The sequence below is a fragment of the Syngnathoides biaculeatus genome, chromosome 3 (assembly GCF_019802595.1).
Source record: "Syngnathoides biaculeatus isolate LvHL_M chromosome 3, ASM1980259v1, whole genome shotgun sequence".
Taxonomy (NCBI): Eukaryota; Metazoa; Chordata; class Actinopteri; order Syngnathiformes; family Syngnathidae; genus Syngnathoides; species Syngnathoides biaculeatus.
The window spans coordinates 8,907,870-8,926,594 of NC_084642.1; the positions used below are offsets into that span (position 1 = coordinate 8,907,870).

Consider the following 18,725-nt stretch of genomic DNA (forward strand, 5'->3'; position numbering starts at 1 on the left):
CAGCAGGAAAAGAACCACTATGTTCACTCCACTGTTGATTATTTATTTTTGTCCGACACCATTTTCAGCACAGAAGCCCAACTTTGGTGAGGGCAGCGTGGGATCGATTCCCGCTCAGTGCCATGCGACAGTTCAGAGTGTAGACCGCCTTTCGCCCCAAGTTAGCTGGGATGGGCTCCAGCACTCCCGCGACCCTCATGAGGATAAGCATCTTGGAAAATGAAAATGGACATTTTCAGTTTTTTTAAGTTTAGTTTTTGTGCGTAAGTACACTTTTAATAAGAATCATGCTTAATAAGGGTAAGGCACACACGCCGTTGTCAGAGCTACTGTCGAGTAGAATGTGTGACTGGCGTCCTCAAGTGGACATAAATAATACCTGCATCCCTCATATAGATTTCAGCGATGATTTAGTGAGGCAAGGCACATATTTGACCTCTGGAAAATCACACCAACAAACAAAGATGTCACAAAAAGTTGATACAAGCCAATCAAAGGTTTACACACAAGTCAAGGATGCACTTGCTGCCAAGTATTGGATGAGCATTTCTTTGTTCTGTCACCACCAGCACAGATATGTAGATTAAGATTTATACAGTATTTGCTGTAAATGAATCATTTTCTCACCCGGGCATTCATACAAGAATCACTGAATGGGCTTTTGGTACCTTCGATGATGTAGACTGGTTCCAAGTCCTGCTGGAAAATACAATCACCATCTCCGTAAAGCGTATCGGCAGAAAAAAGCAGGAAGTGCTGAAGATTTTCCCAATACTTGCAGATTATGGCTACATGGACTGTGGACTTTGTGTGCCTCTCCATTCTTCCGCTCGACTCGTAAACCTCGATTACCAGATAAAAAGCAAAAATGACTTGAATGGAGGACAGCGACATTTGTAGCCCACGTCATTTCGGCTCCTGGTGGACCAACTTCAGCCTCAGTCCACTCCTTGCGAAGCTTCCCCAAATTCTTCAATATATTTCGTTTGACAATCCTCTCGACAATCCTCAAGATACACATTTTCTCACCACTCTTTTTTCCTTCCACTCAATTTCCTGTTAATATGCTTGAATACAGTACTCTGTGAACAAGCAGCTTCTTTATCAAGTATTGTACATGGAACTTGGGGTCAACAATACAGACCAATGATGAGTGTGGCAAGGAAGCGAAGAAACTAGTCCAAGCGGAGCGGAACAGTTGGCGGAAGGTGTCTGGTGTTCTATGTGACAGAAGACTCTCTGCTTGGATGAAGGACAAAGTCTATAAAACAGTGGGGAGGCCGGCCATGATGTACGGATTAAGAGACGGTGGCACTGGAGAGACAACAGGAAGCAGAATTGGAGGTGGCAGAAATGTAGATGTTGAAGTTGGATAGGATTTGAAATGAGCTCATTAGAGGGGCAGCCAAAGTTGGATGTTTTGGACACAAGGTTAGAGAGAGCAGACTTCGATGGTTTGGACATGTCCAGAAGCGAGAGAGTGAGGAAATTGGTAGGAGGATGGTAAGGATGGAGCTACCAGGGAAGAGAGCGAGAGGAAGACCAAAGAAAAGGTTGATGGAAGACAAGATGACATTGGAAGATGCACGAGATAGGCTTAGATGGGAAAAGATGACACGCTGTGGCGACCCCTAACGGGACAAGCCGAAAGGAAAAGACGACGACCCTCCTTGTAAAGGGTGGTTCTGACCGTCTTCTGGACATCTATCAAGTCAGCACTCTTCTCCATGATTGTATATCTAGTGAACCGGACTCTATAGAGACCATTAAAAAGGATCAGGGACCATTTCCAGCCGTTTTGAGTTTATCAGCTCATTAGGGTCTTTCCAATACTGATCTTTTTCATAATATATTTTCCTGAGACACGCAATATGGAGTTTCCATTAACTGTAGGTACATACTGTATGAGTTCCACTTTCGGGAATGAATGAACTTTTTCATAACACTGTATTGCATTTTTTTTGTTTTGTTTTTTATGTACAAACAAACACTTTTCAGTCAGCGCTGTTTTTCTTCTTTTTTGGAGGGGCGGGGGGGGGTATAGTAGGCAAAGCAAAGCAAATTTATCTGTGTAATGCATTTCATAAACAAAAAGGAAAGTCAAAGTGCTTTACATGATTAAAAGCACTTAAGTACAAAGAAATAAAACATTAAAAACAGGAAACAAAAATAAATAAAAGTACAATTAAAGCAACATACAGTGCAAGAAATATATTTCAAAATTGGAAATACTCTAAAAAGCATGAGAAAAAGAAGAGTTTTCAACCAGTATTCTAAAATATTTACACTTGGGGCTGGCGTCATCTCTTTCGGGAACTTATTCCATTTGTGTTCAGCAAAGTAGCTAAACGATCCTTCACCACGTTTGCCTTGGATTCTGTGCCCAGAACCCTATGAATAGACCAGTAGCAGAACTTTAAAATCTATTCTAAAGCTGACAGTGTAAGGACTTTAAAATTGGAGTTTTGTGCTCTGACCTCTTTGTTCTGGTCAGAACCCGAGCTGTAGCATTCTGAATGAGTTGCAGTAACGTGCAGACAAAAAGCGCGGAAGACAGAATTCAGTGAACCATGACAAGTTCTGATGTAACAAATATTCTTAAACAGCCTTCAAAATTAGACGTCACACATCTGCCTTGACCGGGTGGTGCCCGAACTTTTTTGCCCCGAGATCTACTTTTCAACCAGCCAACCTCGCACACGGTGGGTACATTATCGTCTTATTACTTGGTCCAGCTCCCCCACTCATAGAGTTCACCGTTACGTGCACATGCGCATCAGAAACTCAAGATTGGGTCGATAAAGGTCAATCACGTGTTTATTGCAAAACCAGACGGGGACTGTCAGCAGTAACCAAGCTACCTCGAACTTCTTTGTACGCATGCTTTTTCTCTCACAGCTTGCCCTCTTTCATTCAGCAACAAATCACTTCCAAGGCATCATAGACGGAATCTATCGAACTCTTAACACATATATAGATGCAGGGTAGCTACACTGCTATCCCCTTGCATAAAACCTTGCCCAGAGGTCACATAAAAAGTCTGAGGCCACATTGGAGTGGAACCAAGCGGCTGAGCTTGCAAGTCGGGAGCTGAACCTACTAAAGAGTAGGTTCTGAGTTTTGGGATGGGGACAAATGTAAGAAATGGCAGGGGGAAAAAAGGTCTTTGGTCCTGGGGATATTTCATTTTGGGCTGTGTACACGTCGCGTGCCCCCCGTCCCCAGGAGGCCGCTTCAGGACCTCCATCAGTGCACTATAGGCCCAACAACACCCCCTCCAACCTGCATCACTTGTAGTAAGGTGAGCGGTGAATGGCAAAGAGGAAGAGTTCCGGCGTCGAGACTTTTCGACAAAGAGCGTGGATGTGGCACCTTGACCTCGAGCGTGCAGTGAAGATGTGGCTGAGAGCGGGTTTGCCGCCGACAAGCCAGGAACGGCTGCTCGTCACCAAGCACTCAAGTGAGCCACCGTTACCCCTGTTAACACACACACAAAGTGGTTTAACCAAACGACTAGTCAACAGAGTACTATGTTGATTCTGTTTGAAAATTTACATTTTTCTCTAGAAGGAAAACCAGCGGTGCCGCAGACTTTTGGTTTTCAAAGTCCTCGGGCCTCATGTAGAAAAGGTGCGCACGCACAAAAACATGACGTACGTCCTTTTTCGTACAGTGTACACCAACTTTGTGGATACCGTACACACATTTCTACAGCTGTTTCCAAGCTGTGGGGACGATTGTAATGTTGGGAAACTTATAATAAATCTGCCCGTCAGAGACGTGAACAAATCAGTCATGTGACTTTCTTAAAGAGGTAAGCACACCTGAACGGGGTTTCGCCCCTGAGCTCGGCACGTGCTGATATCAGTATTGTTGGACTCATCACTGTCGTTTTGCAACACTCGTCAGCAGTTAAACTGACTTTCCAATGGCATAACTGTGTGGTTGTTTTGAATTCATTGTGTAATTCTCTTTAACTGTCTAATTGAGAGGAAATGTATTTTATTTGTCTATCATACAAATGTAGCTAAATTTTCATTTAAAAAAATATTTAAAAAAAAATTCTCAACACAACAGAAATGAAATAAATTAGCATCAAAGTCAGTCTCGGGATTTTGTTCGAAATGTCAACTTAGATTCGGCAAGTTCCGGTACGCTCCGGAATGTGACGACAACATTTAGCCAGGGAGTGAAAAAGCTAGCAACGATAATGAGGAAGTGTGTTGCATACGGCTAGCGTCACACACAGATGGCGTTAGCTTTCATGAATGGCCGAAACATGAGCGGATAGGCAGGTTATGGACCAGGTTTTTGAAGACAAAGCGGGCACATTGGACTTAGAAATCAAAGCGGACAGTAATATGTTCCAAGCATTTCACGGAGGACTGTTTTGAAAACCCGGTACAGCGTTCACTGCCACCATGCAGTGGTCACATCTCAAATTTCTGCTTGCAAGCAAAAATCAAAACCTAAACCTAACAAAAACAAAACAATGTGCCCAATGATTGGCTCGAGCCTCGGAAAACTAAAATGTCTGTCTATTGATTTTCAGAATGTTTTTTTTTTTTTTTAAACATTATAACTGATCTGTTCCATCTGGAGAAAAAAAAAAGTTTCCCATGAGTATAAAGAATTGCAATAGGGACTTACTTACCAATAAAGATCATAAATGGAAGCATTTTGTGGATGAATGTAAACACCTTGAGAGGAAGCAATCTGAAAAGAATTGAAAAATGGGGTGAGGTACATCAACAGGTAAATATTTAGTCCATGTGAGTAGTGAGAGAGAATTCCGACCCTTTACCTGTACAAAGTGACGGTCCAGGGGATGACCATCAACAGGATCCCGTACCTACTGAACCCGAGGGAGCGTCCATGAAAGAACGGAACATGAGGGCGAAGCCCCCAGAGAGCGGTACCACTACCGGGGGTTTGTGCCGAAGGAGTCGGCCACCGCGTCGACTGCCACCAAGTTACTCCACAAAGTTCTGAGCGCAAAACATTTGAGTCGGGTCATTGTCCGTAAAACCGCTGTAGTGTCCCAACTCAAACCTCGCAGGCATCTCTTTTGACTGGGCTCAGCGCACATGAAAAGGCTTCGTTTTGCTTGGTTCTGACCGTGCTGCACTGGTAGACTTACCTACCTACCGAGCTTGTGACTCACTGTCCTCTTTCATCAACCAATTCAGCCCACTGAAATTTAATAAAATGCCATCTTTTCCAGCACCTGAAACCCACCCCGCTTGTCTTGTTACATTTTTACATACACTAAAAAAAACAATGTAAAAAAGATAAAATATGAGAATGCAAAGCAATAAATTGGTTTATAAAGTGTAAACATTGTATAAAAATTGCTACATCCCCTCCCCCACTTAATCCTTTTCTGTTTTTGGCTTTTTCATCAGGCACTCCCCACTTTCACCCGCAGGCCGTTTCAATAATTGTTTCTTCCTCTCTTTAAGGATATTCCGGAAATGAGCCAGGCAGGTGTCGTTGAATAAGGACGACGCACACCCGGTTGCGACTTTTTCGGGGTGTTTTCGCTCGACAAAATTTGAAAGTCTCTCCCACATTCCCAACATTTCCATGATCTCACTCGTGGAGATAACTTCGTCCACCTCCGGCTCCTCCGCGGTACCGATTTCCTGCAAAACCTTTGCGTGCTGCTGCGTCTGCAGAGCTTTTAACTCCTCCGCCGTCAGTTCCTCAGAGTGCTCCTCAACGAGCTCGTTCACGTCCTCTTCATCGACTTCCAGCCCCATGGACTTCCCGAGGGACACAATCTCCTCCACCACCGCCTCTTCGGGCTCAAATATGACCCTTTCAGACACGACCTCGGGCCACAGCTTTTTCCACGCGCAAATCAAGGTCTTCTTCGTAACGCCCTGCCAGGCCATGTCGATGATTTTGAGACACGACACGATGTTGTAGTGGTCCTTCCAGAACTCTCGGATGGTGAGATTTGAACTCTGCGTCACCTCAAAGCAGCGACGAAAGAGGTGCTTGGTGAATAGTTTCTTAAAATTGGAGACCACCTGCTGGTCCATGGGTTGCAGGATAGCGGTGCCGTCGGGTGGAAGGTAAAAAACTTTTATAAATTTGAAATCTTCGAGGATGTCGTCTTCGAGGTTGTGCGGGTGAGCAGGGGCGTTGTCCAGGACGAGGAGAGCGCGCAAGGGTAGGTTTTTCACCTGGAGGTAAGTCTTCACAGCAGGACCGAAGACCAGGTTGACCCACTCTACAAAGAACTGCCTGGTGACCCACGCCCTCGGGTTTGCCCTCCACATAACCTGCAGTTTTTCTTTAATAATCTTATGCGACTTAAAGGCCCTGGGATTTTCTGAATGATACACGAGTAGTGGCTTGATCTTGCAGTCGCCGCTCGCATTGGCGCACAATGTTAGGGTTAACCGGTCTTTCATGGGTTTGTGACCCGGCATCTTCATCTCCTCAACGGTTATGAAAGTCCTCCTCGGCATCCTTTTCCAGAACAGACCGGTCTCGTCACAGTTGAAGACCTGCTGGGGGACGTAGCCCTCAGCCGCAATCACATCAGTAAAGGTTTTGCGGTAATCCTCGTTCACGTCCGACCTTGCCGTCTCAAAACTCCTGACATCGGAAGGGCAGCTGATCCGCCTTCTAAAATTGTCATACCAGCCCCGACTGGCTTTGAATGAGTCTTCCGGCGCCCCGCCCGTCGAAGATCCCGGAGTCTGTTTTAACAAATCGGCATAAATGGCCCGTGCCTTCTCGCAGATTGCACCCTCGGTCAATGGACATCTTGTGAGCTGCTTCTCTGTCAACCACACCAACAGGAGCCTCTCCATCTTTTCATGGACAGACGTCCGCAATCTTGAGATGATTTTAACACCCATAGCTGGTGTTATCGCCTTTATAGACTCCTTCTGCTTCAGTATAGAACATATGGTGGAAGTATTTCGGTCGTACAGCCTCGCCAAGTCGACGACGCGCACACCGCGCTCGTATTTTTCGATGATTTCATGCTTTAATTGAATGGACATCATTTTCTTTTTCTTCTTTTTTGGAGGATTGACTTTCTTCACAGGATCCATGTTTAAAAAGGGAATTTGTGACGGTAACTATACAGATAAAAAGAGAAAATGCAAGCCTCCCCAGGGTAAAAATAAAAACGCTTCCACTCACTGGATGTTAACCACGTGAACGGAACTAATGAGGAATGCTGGGCCGATGTTGTGGGGTTCGCCGACTGGCGGCACGGTTGCTTGGAGTTTGAGCTCGCCGCACAATTTAAAAACAACCTTCGTAAACAGCCAAGTTTGTGCAGTCCTAAGTCGTGGTATCACGGGATTTCGGAGTCTTCACATGCCGCTGGTAACAATGGACGCCGCCATTTTTGTTGACACTCGGTCCACCGCTTTTTCTCCCCGGTTGTCTCTTTTGGGGGTCAAACGTACTCGGAAAAAAACCGGTGGCAATCCACCTCACGTCCTTACGAATTCCCTTAGGAATTGTCCCATCGCGTCGTTCACTCTCAGGCGGTCGCCGTACTTTTCCTCGAGCGTCGTCGCAACTCTCCGGTGTTTCCCTTTATTCAACAACAATGCGCGCTGCTCACACGAATAATATAGTTTGTAGCGATGCAGACAAGTCGGTATCGGCCGTAACCACGTCAAAGTCACCCAGAAGACACCTTTTCGGTGTCTGCTGGAAGTGTCTTCCTATTTCAGGCTCCCCCCAGCCTCTCAGGCTGTTCTTCTTGGCATACGTGTGCAATACCGCCGCCTACCGGTGAGGAGTGTGGCTCAACTCAGAATAGAATATTGACTAGCACAACGAACATTATATTCATATCACATTCATACATCGACTCTAATAATAGAACGTTGTAATGTTTTTTCCGTGCCAACTTTCATGTTTAACCTAACCTGGCGAGTTTTTTTAAACCACTTAATCCCCCGCTGTATCGCGGTTTAAGATTTAGTTTAAATTTTTACCTGATTAAAAAATATTATAGTTTCCACTTGAATTTGTTCATATATATATATATATCTTGTTACATTTTTACATAAAAAAAACAATGTAAAAAAGATAAAATAAGAGAATGCAACGCAATACATTGGTTCATGAAGTGTAAACATTGTATAAAAATTGCTACATCCCCTCCCCCACTTAATCCTTTTCTGTTTTTTGCTTTTTATATATGTATATAGTACAATATTTGTTTGTTATTCCCGGTCAATTTTAGGTGGCCTGCGTCATATAGAAAAAAATTAACGCAAAAAAAATTTCACAAACTCGCAACACTAAAGGATCATGAGGGTGAACCATATGTGAGTAGAGCGGCGATAATAATGAATTGATCCATATTTTTTAGAAAAGCAAATACAATTAGAACAAACAAAATGTCCCTCTTTAATGCACCTTGGACAAAGTTTCAGAAGCAAAAATGGTTTCCTGTTTTTGCTCTTAGCAAAGGCTAATTTAGGAAGACGTCACATTAATGATTAATTATGATCTCGAGAAACAGACTGTCATCTTTTTAGAGATTCCTCATTTTGGTTCTCATTATATGGAGATATGTTATCGTGTGATACGAGGTTGTGGGGCCACCCCAAAAAAATCATGAAACTGCAAAACGATTTAGCTTACCACTTCACAGAAAGCGCTGATGTAGCAGTTTCTCAAAACAACTATCATGTAAAATTGTTTGGCAGATTGTTTTTACGATGTTTAATAAAGTTGAAGTATGTCGAAGTGACCCTTGCATCCTTTGATTCTGTAAAAAAAATAGAAAAACAGCTGCAGAAGCTGTCTTTATTTAAAAAAAAAAACAACTAAAAACTAAACAGAACTCATTCATTCATCTTACATCACAAGCGTGTTTGAGCCTCTCCCAGCTGACTGAGAGGCAGGGTACACCCTGAATTGGTCACCGGACAATCGCAGGGCACATACAAGCAATTGCACCAACAGGCAATTTAAAGCCCCCAGTTAGTCTACCATGAATGTTTTTTGGGATGTGGTGGGGAAACCGGGAGTACCTGGAAAAAAACCCGCACAGGCACGTGGAGAACATGCAAAGTCCACACAAGCAAGGCCGGATTTGAACCTGGACCCTCAGAACTGTCAAATAGATGTGCTTAACAATCAATCATTGTGCCGCCAAGAAATAGAAATATATATATTAAAAAAAAAAAAGTATAACGAGGTAGGGGAATCTTGATAAACGGGTGGGTAAAAAGTAACCAAAAATTATGGTGGAAGGCAAAACCAACACAACAAGTGAAAACGAAGGAAACATGACATGATGTGATGATGGGGAGATGCCAAAACTCTTGTTAACAGGGGCAAATCAATAAAGTAAATCCTACAGTGAGATGTAGCAAACATACAAGCCAGACATAATACAAAATGGCAAATGGCCCCAAGGAAGGAACGAGAGCAGCATTCTGGTGTCTTCCAGTGTTGAACGCAGCGCTTCAGACAGGGTGCTCATTACAAAATCGCTAACAAGTGCAAAAAAAAAACAAATTCAACTGAAGGCCCATTACATGCCTTAAAATATAAGCCTTGTATTCTATATAATATCAGACATTGTCCCCGAGATGTTCCCGTGGTGGTTGAAGCCTTTCATAAATAAAGATTCTTCCTCCAACTTTTCCCTGTTGAAAATGAGTGTGAAATACGTCCGCTGTTTTAATGTAGTCCTGCAGAAACGCTGAGATCTCCTGCAACATAAAACAAAATTCAGTAACATATCTACTTTTAAAGTCACCAATAGACGGCCAAATGAGCATTTATTCAATATGCTTAGTGTCCAATTTAAGACCCAAGTGCTAGTAGGCACTTTGTCCCAACTAGCAGGTCAACTCAATGCACTAGTGGGCTATCAATCCTATTTGTCGACTGTCAACTACTGCATGAACAACAGTACATAGCAATATACGGGAAAGCCTCGGTTCTCGAACGAAAATTTTGAGATTTTTTTTTTGCTTCTGTTTTCAAACAAAAATCGAACGCCCCCGTATTGCGCGTGGCCAGACCAGCTGACCCAGGACATGCTTGGTTGTGAATTCCCACGCCTCCGAAAAACCCGGAAATAACGGGCGCAACCAGTTGACACACCCACGACGCGTTTTGTTATTGTCAATTTGAACACCCCCCCGAAAAAAAACTGTAAATGACACAACGCGTTCGGCGCAACCAGCGCACTTTTGTTATTCTGTATAACGCAGCCTCTGTACACAGACCCAGTGTCCCAGTAGTGACTGTTGTTTTTCCTTCTTATCGAGGACGACCGTATTTACCCCCAATCATGGCTCCAAAGAAGGCAAGTTGCTTGTTTAAACTTATTCTGCACTTTTGTTAATAAAAAAAGTTTACAAGGTTGGGGTCCGAGTCGCTACAGATACGGCAATGCGCTCCCAGCCGAGTGTACTCTACTACTAAAGCATACATTTTAAGCAAAAAATGAGTATATTTCTTAAATTATTTTATTATATAAAGTACTTAAACTGTACGCGTATTTCTATTATGCAGTTTATTATCAGGAAAAGCTAAAAAAATATTTTGAAAAGCCTAATTTTTTTAGACTTGGAACGCAATAATTCTTTTTCCATTCATTGTTATGGGAAACATTTATTCCGTTTTCGAACAAATCACTTCTTGAACCGTTTTCTGGAACAGATTGTGGTCGAGAACCGAGGCATTGCTGCGCTGTAAATAACAAGTTGAACAAAGTGCTGTTTGGAAACTTAAGCAAGTTGTCTTTTTTTTTTTAACCACCTTTTATTTTCATTTCCTGAAAAGTTGTAATTTTAAAGGTGGGGAACTCTCCCAGAAGAATATGATATGCAAAATATAACTACCTTAACTACCACTTTATAGTAGTAGTAGTATATAGTAGTAGTAGTGTAATATATTCCCTTTTCCACACCTTCTATGCAGTGACTTTGGTCACCATTTCGAGCACACTATAAGTCCATCCCATCCATCCATTTTCTTAGCCGCTTATCCTCACAAGGGTCGCGGGGAGTGCCAGAGCCTATCCCAGCTGTCAACGGGGAGGAGGTTGGGTACACCCTAAACTGGTGGCCAGCTAATCGGTGGGTACATCGAGACAAAAAACAGCCGCACTCACATAGCACCTATGGGCAATTTAGAGTGTCCAACTAATGTTGAATGTTTTTGGGATGTGGGAGGAAACGAGAGCGCCCGGAGAAAACCCACGACGGCACGGGGAGAACATGCAAACTCCACACAGGCGGAGTCCTCAGAACTGTGAGGCCAACGCTTTACCAGCTGCCCCATAGTTCTGCCCACACTTTAAGTGATGGTATCTATTTCGGGAATGAAAAGGCGCATTCCATAGGAATTTAGGTATTCAAAATTGCGACAAAATGAATTGATATTTTTGGAAATGAAGGACAGTTTCATTTTCTTGAGCGAAAATATCGAAGATTAATGTGTTGGTAAAATATGGCTTATTAAGATCTTATAACTTTAAGCACATGGGAAAATATGCCCCAAAGAACTAATACAAGGACCTCAACGTGGATATAAAGGATAACGAATAAATGCACGGATGGCTTTCTAGAAACAACACTAGTACCTTCTCCAAGACATCAAAGAGAATCAAGTGAGTAGGACGTGACCGCACGTGGGGAAACGAAGTCCGGAGCCAGAGGAGCGGGTCGTCGTAGAATCTGTCCGCTTCATCCACGTGGCCCGGCTGGCCGAGATCAGGCGGGCACTCGAGGAACCGCATCTTTAGCGGGCAGTGGACGTGGCTGCGGGGAGAGGGAAAGCTCTTCAAGTTGCCCGTTACGGGTCTTTGTGGCTCACCGTGCAGCGGGCACCTGTAGTAAGGCGTGGAATGGCAGGGCATGAGGAAGAGGACGTCGTACTCGGACACGTTGTGGCAAAGCGCGCGGACGTGGCCCATCACGTCCAGGGCGCCGCGCTGGTGGATTAAACCCGTGTACAGGGCTACCAGCAAGTTGGTCACCAACAAGCCGCACGCGGCTGCTCGTCGCCACACTTTCATATTTGCCACCGATACACCTGTTTATACACACGCAGTTACATACATACTCCAGTGCTGGGCGAGGTATCGTAATCCAACCCACCAGGCATTTATACACTGCCGAGATTCCTGTCATACAGTGTTTATAAAAAGACTACACACCCCTGTTCACAGGTTTTTGTAATGTAAAATATTGAGACCAGGACAAACCATTTCACAAATTTCATGTACAACCTGTTGAAGTAAACTGGAAAAGAAAGAAAAAAAAAACCCTGAAATGAGGTTGCATTAGTCTTCATACCCTCTTCTCACTGCATGGGAAAGTGAACGTGTAAAGAATTAACGAATCACATTCCAATTCAGCACGGTGACGCAGCTGGTTAAGCGTTGGCCTCACAGGTCTGAGTTCCCGGGTTCAATCCCGGCCCCGCCTGTGTGGAGGTTTGCATGTTCTCCTCGTGCCTGCGTGGGTTTCCTCCCACATCCCAAAAACATCCAACATTAATTGGACACTCTAAATTGCGCGTAGGTGTGATTCTGAGTGCGGCTGTTTGTCTCCACATGCCCTGCGATTGGCTGGAAACCAGTTCAGGGTGTAGCCCGCCTCCTCCGGCCCGTTGACAGCTGGGATAGGCTCCGGCACGCCCCGCGACCCTTGTGAGGATAAGCGGCAAAGAAAATAGATGGATGGATATTACACATGGGGAGAAAAATATAGTCATGGTACATCCACCCACCCATTTTCTTATCCACTTATACTCGCAAGGGTCATGGGAGTGGTGGAGCCTATCACAGGGCAGGAGGCAGGGTACACCAATTGCAGGGCACATAGAGACAAACACCCGACCCTTGTGAGGATAAGCGGCTAAGAAAATGGATGACTAGCATTCCAATTCATTTTAAATGGGAGTTACCACACACCTGCCACAATTTAAAACCGACCTCAACCCCCTCCCCGAAAGGTTCAGATGCTTTAGTAGGCTTTTCCCGGCAACAATTTTTGCTTTGGTATTTGTGGTCAATAAAACTGGATATTATTCCTTCCATCTTTCTAGACTTTATATATCCATCCATTCATCCATTTTCTTTGCCGCTTATCCTCACGAGGGTCGCGGAGAGTGTTGGAGCCTATCCCAGCTGTCAACAGGCAGGAGGCGGGTCGTACACCCTGAACTGGTTGCCAGCCAATCGCGGGGCACATCGAGACAAACAGCCGCACTCACAATCACACCTATGGGCAATTTGGAGTGTCCAATTAATGTTGGAAACCGGAGTGCCCGGAGGAAACCCACACAGGCACGGGGAGAACATGCCGACTCCACACAGGCGGGGACGGGATCGAACCCGGGTCCTCAAAACTGTGAGGCCGACGCTTTACCAGCTGATTCACCTTATATATCATCTAAAAAAATGTAAATTAAAAACTTTACCGCAAAAGACCATACAGAAGGGAAGCACAGGGTAGATGAATCTAAACTCCTTGTGAGGAAGCAAACTGAAAAGATATCAAACGAGCCAAAGAATTGATGAGACTGATTAGCATTCGGAGAGTAAGCGAGAGAATTCCGACGCGTTACCTGTATATGCCGACGGTCCAAGCGATCGCCACCAGCAGGATTCTGTACCTTCTGAACGCGAGGGAACATCCGTGGAAAAAGAACGGGAGGTGAGAGCCCGCGATGACGGGGAAGCCCTGGGTGAGGTACCAGTGCCAGGGGTGGGTGCCGTAAAAGTCAGCCACGCCGTGTAAGACGTTCATCTTCACGAAGTTGAATTGCACCAAGATCCACTACACAAAAGATGAATAACAAATAAATAAAATGTTGATTATCATGAACTTGTGTGGTGTACCTAATGGATGTTCAACGTACACTTCACCTTTTCAAAGAAGACAGAGTCGATTATGGTTGAAATCGCGATGGCTGAAGCCCTAAAAAACACAAATATTGTTACTTCAAACAAACAAAACAAAACAAAATCAACCCCAAATCCAAAAAATATAAAGCTGTGAATACGAAACACGACTAACCCTATAGGAATGTAGTTATCAACCATGAGTCTCAATTTGTTTTCGTCCCGCCAGAAATGGTAAATCAACAGCGGAAGCCAGACAATCAGGGCCGTGGGACGAACAATGAACGCTAATGCGACGAGGCTCAGATATTTTTTACTGGGTGGGGGGAAAAAAAACAAGCAAGGTGTGAGACAGAGAAAGGGAAGGTGGGGGGGAGGTTATCACATTCAGGAGACCTGCTGTGTGTTTTGGATCTCGGCAAAGGGAAGTAGGAAAGAGCCAGACAAGCGATTGTGGCCTCCACGCTGTTGCTTATCGTTCTGGTGCAGCAGAACCACGTGAACCACGAGCACATGTGGCAGAAGAACTGCACAAAAGCATAAATAACAAAACAAAACCATCAACAGGCAGGCAACAGATTTGAATTTCAACCCAGACAGAAACAAGTCTAGTTACCGTCCATTTTGCAATATCGCGATCTTCCAGTGTTCTGATGAGGAAGAAGAATTTAACGTCCGCAAAGGCGGCAACGAGTGCGTGAAGTAGTCGGGGAAGCCATATCTGGAGGCAAAACCAACCAGTTCGAACAACAAAATCTGTTGCGACCCAAACATGGCTGAATATAGATAATAAAAAAAAAGATACTTTCCAGAAGATACACAGAATCGCAATGTATCCAGTGTAGCATTTTATAGATAACTGCAAAGAAGAGAGGATATGTGAAGCCTCTTATGCCCTCCTTCCATTCCCACGTCAGATGCCCATAAGTTCCACTGTTAAGTATCTTTTTCAAAAACTTGATGACCTGACGTGAATGCCGTTGCCCCCGTGACCAGTGCAGGGTGTACGCTCAAATGTGGACAAACACTATGTATTGAATTGAGTGGAAAGGATATTTGAAGGCCATGTGATGGGCGACCTCCACAGACTGCCAGTACTCATCCGGAACGAAGCTGCTCTGAACCAGGAAGCAGTTGAGCACGCGGAAAAGCACAGAAAACAACGCGACTCTCAGCACTTCTGTAGGGAGAAAGAAGAATGGCTTCATTTTTTTGATGGATTCAAACAATTCTGCAAGGAAGAGTGGGCAAAAATTTCTCCACGGAGAAGTGGAAGACTCATTGCCAGATACAGAAAACATTGGTACAGTTATTAGTTGGGCGGCTGTCTTGCTGTTTTTTTCTTTTCATTACATGAAATAAATATTGAAACACAGTAGTTTGAGTTAGCCTGGGTTATGTTTTCTAAAATTAAATTTGCTCGTTGATCTTAATCATTAAACTGGGGCAACTATGCAAAAATACAAGAATTTGAGAAGTGTTCCAATACTTTTTAACGAGATTGTATTTAAAAAGGAAAAAAACAAAACCTTTGCTGGCCCTTTAAATGAAATATCTGTCTGTGCCAGGGGTGTCAAACTCAAATTCACAGTGGGCCAAAATTTTAAATTGAACAAAGCAGCGGGCCAAGGTTGAACAAATGAACCTTTTAATATCGAACCAAACAAGTGTGTAATACTCTAATATTAATTTGAAATTGCCTTTAAACGCGGGTCAGAGTTTGACACCTACGGTCTATGCTATTTTACTAGACAGTGAAAACTGAAGAAAAATAAATCAGAATTTTCTTATGGAAGAAAATTCACTTTTGTACATGTACATGTCAGGTTGTTTTAAGAAGAAAAAAAAGTAGCACGGAAATTAATTTCGTTGGTAACTAATCATTTGTGAATGAGTAATTCCATTAGTTTGTAAATAACTTTTGGACAATAAGTTTAGTGGGATATTAACAGGTTTCGTAAAGTAGTTAATAAACAATTATCACTCAAACTATGGCAACCCACCTGTCTTTATAGGAGCACCGTCGTCTTTTGTGTACAGTCGAGATTTTCTTTTCCTGAGTTTCACGTCGTCCTCTTTCCTCCCGAACCTCGAACGCTGCCTGAAAGTTTCCATGTGTGGATGTTGTTTTCTTAGTCGTCAATGCAGACATGAATCTACATGACTGCCAAGAATTTCGGAAGGAAATCTGAACGATAACGCACTAACTGCGTCGTAGGAAGGGCGACCATTCCAAACCAAAATTCCCACAATTTGACGCGCTAACTTCAAATATAGATCACATTTCTGCATGCTAAAAATAAATAGTCACGTTTCCTATGGTGCCGCTACACTTCAATCACATTCCTCTTTTGTTCAGCCAATCGCTTTTAAAATAAAGTAAAGTGAAACCAATCATTTTTCAACAGGAAATAGCCTGCACAGAAGACGTGTGGTATTCATAACGCCGCATTGACACATCTGTGACGACAAAAACGAGCGACGACTTTATATTCATGTCCAAAGGGAATCCCGCACAACAAAAACAGCTTTCCTTTAATTCTAGACCGCCATATTTACTTATTTAATAATTTAGTGCTTCTTATTATCGATTGGTCTATCGAGAAAGCGAGCTGAAATTTCTTTCGGCACTTTCGCCATCATGTTTACTTACCACTTCAATTTAAAAGTTCAGCATTTCCGATATACAGTTTTGTAAACAGTATTCCTAAATAAAGTCTAACTTGCACATTACACGTACTATATTTAGTTATTGTGTCATTTTTAGATGAATTTTTATAATAGTGATTTATTATTGACAAGGTGCAATGTAACCTTCTATCCAGCAGAAGGCGACGTGGATAACTTATTGTAATTTCTTCTGTAAATAAAGCAGAGAATAAGAACATGCGTCTCGTTATGGAGGTGTCCTAGGTGTCATTCTTGTTGAAGATGTTGTGACGTCGTGTTTTTTTTTTTTTTTTTCCCTTCTGTCTTTTATCCCCTGACAGTAACGCGCCTCGGACATTTGGTTTTCCTCGGTGAGTTGAAACATATCAATCATTCAATCATTGTTAAGATGTCGACATTTCACTCCAAACTTATGTACAGCTACTGTACTACTGTTAAGCAACAAACTCTCGCGATATCTCGTGGAATTTCGCATTAAAATGCAATGCGTGGTTTTGTTTTCTTTACATTCTTCCTGACTTTCAGGTTCGCCTTGTACCCTCACCCTGCCATTGCTTGAGAAAAATAATGCTTCATAGAAGAATCCCCTTCGCTCAGATGGCCTTGGCAACATTCCTCGGGGTGGCTGGTGGGTTCTATATCTACAGACCCTATTACGAGACCACGACGCAGCAGAACCGGGACGGGACACTAAAGAATCATGGAAGTGATGGAAAGAATTCATCTGGCTGATGTAAAACAATGGACGAAACAAGCAAAGCAATCCATAAATCAGTGATCGTAAATAATACAATTTATGTTACATTTTTTGTGACGTGTCATGTATGTGTGAATCACTTGCACTTAAAATAATTTAAGACCTAAAATAACATCAGTGGTCATTATTTGTCGTACCGATTTTAAACACTTCCGGTAGTGTACTGTATTGTGTAGAGTAGTGTTTCCTAACATTTATTGAGAAATATTTTATATTTGAAAAATCTCACGGGACACCACCGAACAAAAATGTCACAAAAACTATATTCGGTGCTACTTGCGCTTGCAAATTAAATTTTCACACGCAGATACACACCGACTTGCACATTATCGTTTCCAATTAAACTCCTATGCATGTTTGACATCTGTGGTCACGAAGTTCTTTGAACGCCTCGTGCTGGACCACCTCAAGACCGTCACAGGTCCGTAGCTGGACCCGTTGCGGTTTGCCTACCGAGCTCAGAGGCCTGTGGGTCAGCACTTCATCCGTGAACTCCTCAACAGCTTGGAACCCGTGCAAGGATCCTGTTCATTGACTTCAGCTCTGCGTTCAAGACCGTCATCCCCGAACTCCTCTCCTCCAAGTTTCTCACCTGCCATCTGCCAGTGGATCTATAACTTCCTGACAAGACGGACACAGCAGGTCAGGGTGGGGAACACCACCTCATCCACACCATCATCAACACCGGGGCACCCCAAGGTTGCGTCTTCTTCCCGCTGCTTTTCTCTCTCTACACAAACGGGAGACACAAATGCTACAGGAACACGTGTAGGGCACATAACAATACTTACATGCATATATTCTTTATCCTCTCCATAGAATGACTAATATTAGTGCCAAACTGAGAAGCCAAAAGAGGAGTTGATCCTGTCTGTCTTTTACTGCCCCCAGACCTGAATGAGCGGCGGAATTGAAAGACAAAATTAGATAATTGTATCTGATTGTATCATTACTGGCGACAGAGTGACGCAGCTGGAAAGCGTTGGCCTCACAGTTCTGAGGGTTCTGGGTTCAATCCCAGCCCTCCCCGTGACCTGCATGGGTTTCCTGCGGCACTCCGGCTTTCTCCCACATGGCGAAAACATGCAACATTATTTGTCAAATCCTTATCCACGCCACTAATCGTCACAAGGGTCACGGGAGAGCCGTAGCCTATCCCAGCTAGCTTCGGGCGAAAGGCGGACTACACCCTGAACTGGTCACCAGTCAGTTTCGACACCATTAATGAGCGGGAATCGATCCCATGCGCCCCACACCATAGGCAGGCGTGTGTACCATTACACCATCAGTGACTCCACAAATAATTGTATCTGATTGTATTATTAATGGCGACACAGTGTCGCAGCTGGAAAGCGTTGGCCTCACAGTTCTGAGGACCCGGGTTCAATCCCAGCCCTCCCTGTGTGGAGTAAGCATGTTCTCCTCGTGCCTATGTGG

At 43.7% G+C, this 18,725-nt stretch overlaps 2 protein-coding genes across 3 annotated transcripts; both read right to left on the bottom strand.

Annotated features, from left to right (window-relative positions):
- Positions 1–2,030: 2,030 nt before the first annotated feature.
- Positions 2,031–7,786, bottom strand: LOC133497878 (tigger transposable element-derived protein 1-like). 2 transcript variants are annotated; one of them, XR_009794131.1, is made up of 5 exons: positions 5,597–7,786; positions 4,805–4,988; positions 4,655–4,716; positions 2,478–3,477; positions 2,031–2,391 (listed from the first exon to the last, which is right to left on the bottom strand). XR_009794131.1 is itself a non-coding variant. In XM_061814122.1 (4 exons), the coding sequence occupies exons 1-4, from the start codon at positions 7,071–7,073 to the stop codon at positions 3,446–3,448; spliced, it is 1,755 nt and encodes a 584-aa protein (XP_061670106.1). In that variant the 5' UTR covers positions 7,074–7,786; the 3' UTR covers positions 2,031–3,445. The 2 variants fall into 2 exon arrangements, 1 of the variants encoding a protein (XP_061670106.1); XM_061814122.1 differs by having other exon boundaries at positions 2,031–3,477.
- Positions 7,787–8,780: 994 nt separating this feature from the next.
- Positions 8,781–16,471, bottom strand: pigb (phosphatidylinositol glycan anchor biosynthesis, class B). The gene is made up of 12 exons (XM_061814130.1): positions 15,865–16,471; positions 14,918–15,041; positions 14,672–14,788; positions 14,478–14,583; positions 14,258–14,388; positions 14,037–14,177; positions 13,886–13,937; positions 13,585–13,796; positions 13,438–13,502; positions 11,841–12,045; positions 11,594–11,771; positions 8,781–9,710 (listed from the first exon to the last, which is right to left on the bottom strand). The coding sequence occupies exons 1-12, from the start codon at positions 15,974–15,976 to the stop codon at positions 9,570–9,572; spliced, it is 1,584 nt and encodes a 527-aa protein (XP_061670114.1). The 5' UTR covers positions 15,977–16,471; the 3' UTR covers positions 8,781–9,569.
- Between the last annotated feature and the right edge of the window lie 2,254 nt (positions 16,472–18,725).

Bases quoted from the DNA above. Each gene is read 5' to 3' on its own strand.
- LOC133497878 (XM_061814122.1), bottom strand. From the start codon at position 7,073: ATGGATCCTGTGAAGAAAGTCAATCCTCCAAAAAAGAAGAAAAAGAAA. The intron at 4,989-5,596 runs GTGAGATCATGG...TTTTGCGCTCAG, and splicing joins GGACGAAGTTATCTCCACGA to AACTTTGTGGAGTAACTTGG. The intron at 3,478-4,654 runs GTAAGTAAGTCC...GTGTGTTAACAG, and splicing joins TCCATTTATGATCTTTATTG to GGGTAACGGTGGCTCACTTG.
- pigb (XM_061814130.1), bottom strand. From the start codon at position 15,976: ATGGAAACTTTCAGGCAGCGTTCGAGGTTCGGGAGGAAAGAGGACGAC. The intron at 14,389-14,477 runs GTAACTAGACTT...GCTTTTGTGCAG, and splicing joins GCGATATTGCAAAATGGACG to TTCTTCTGCCACATGTGCTC. The intron at 14,178-14,257 runs GTCTCCTGAATG...CCCCCCACCCAG, and splicing joins AGATCCAAAACACACAGCAG to TAAAAAATATCTGAGCCTCG.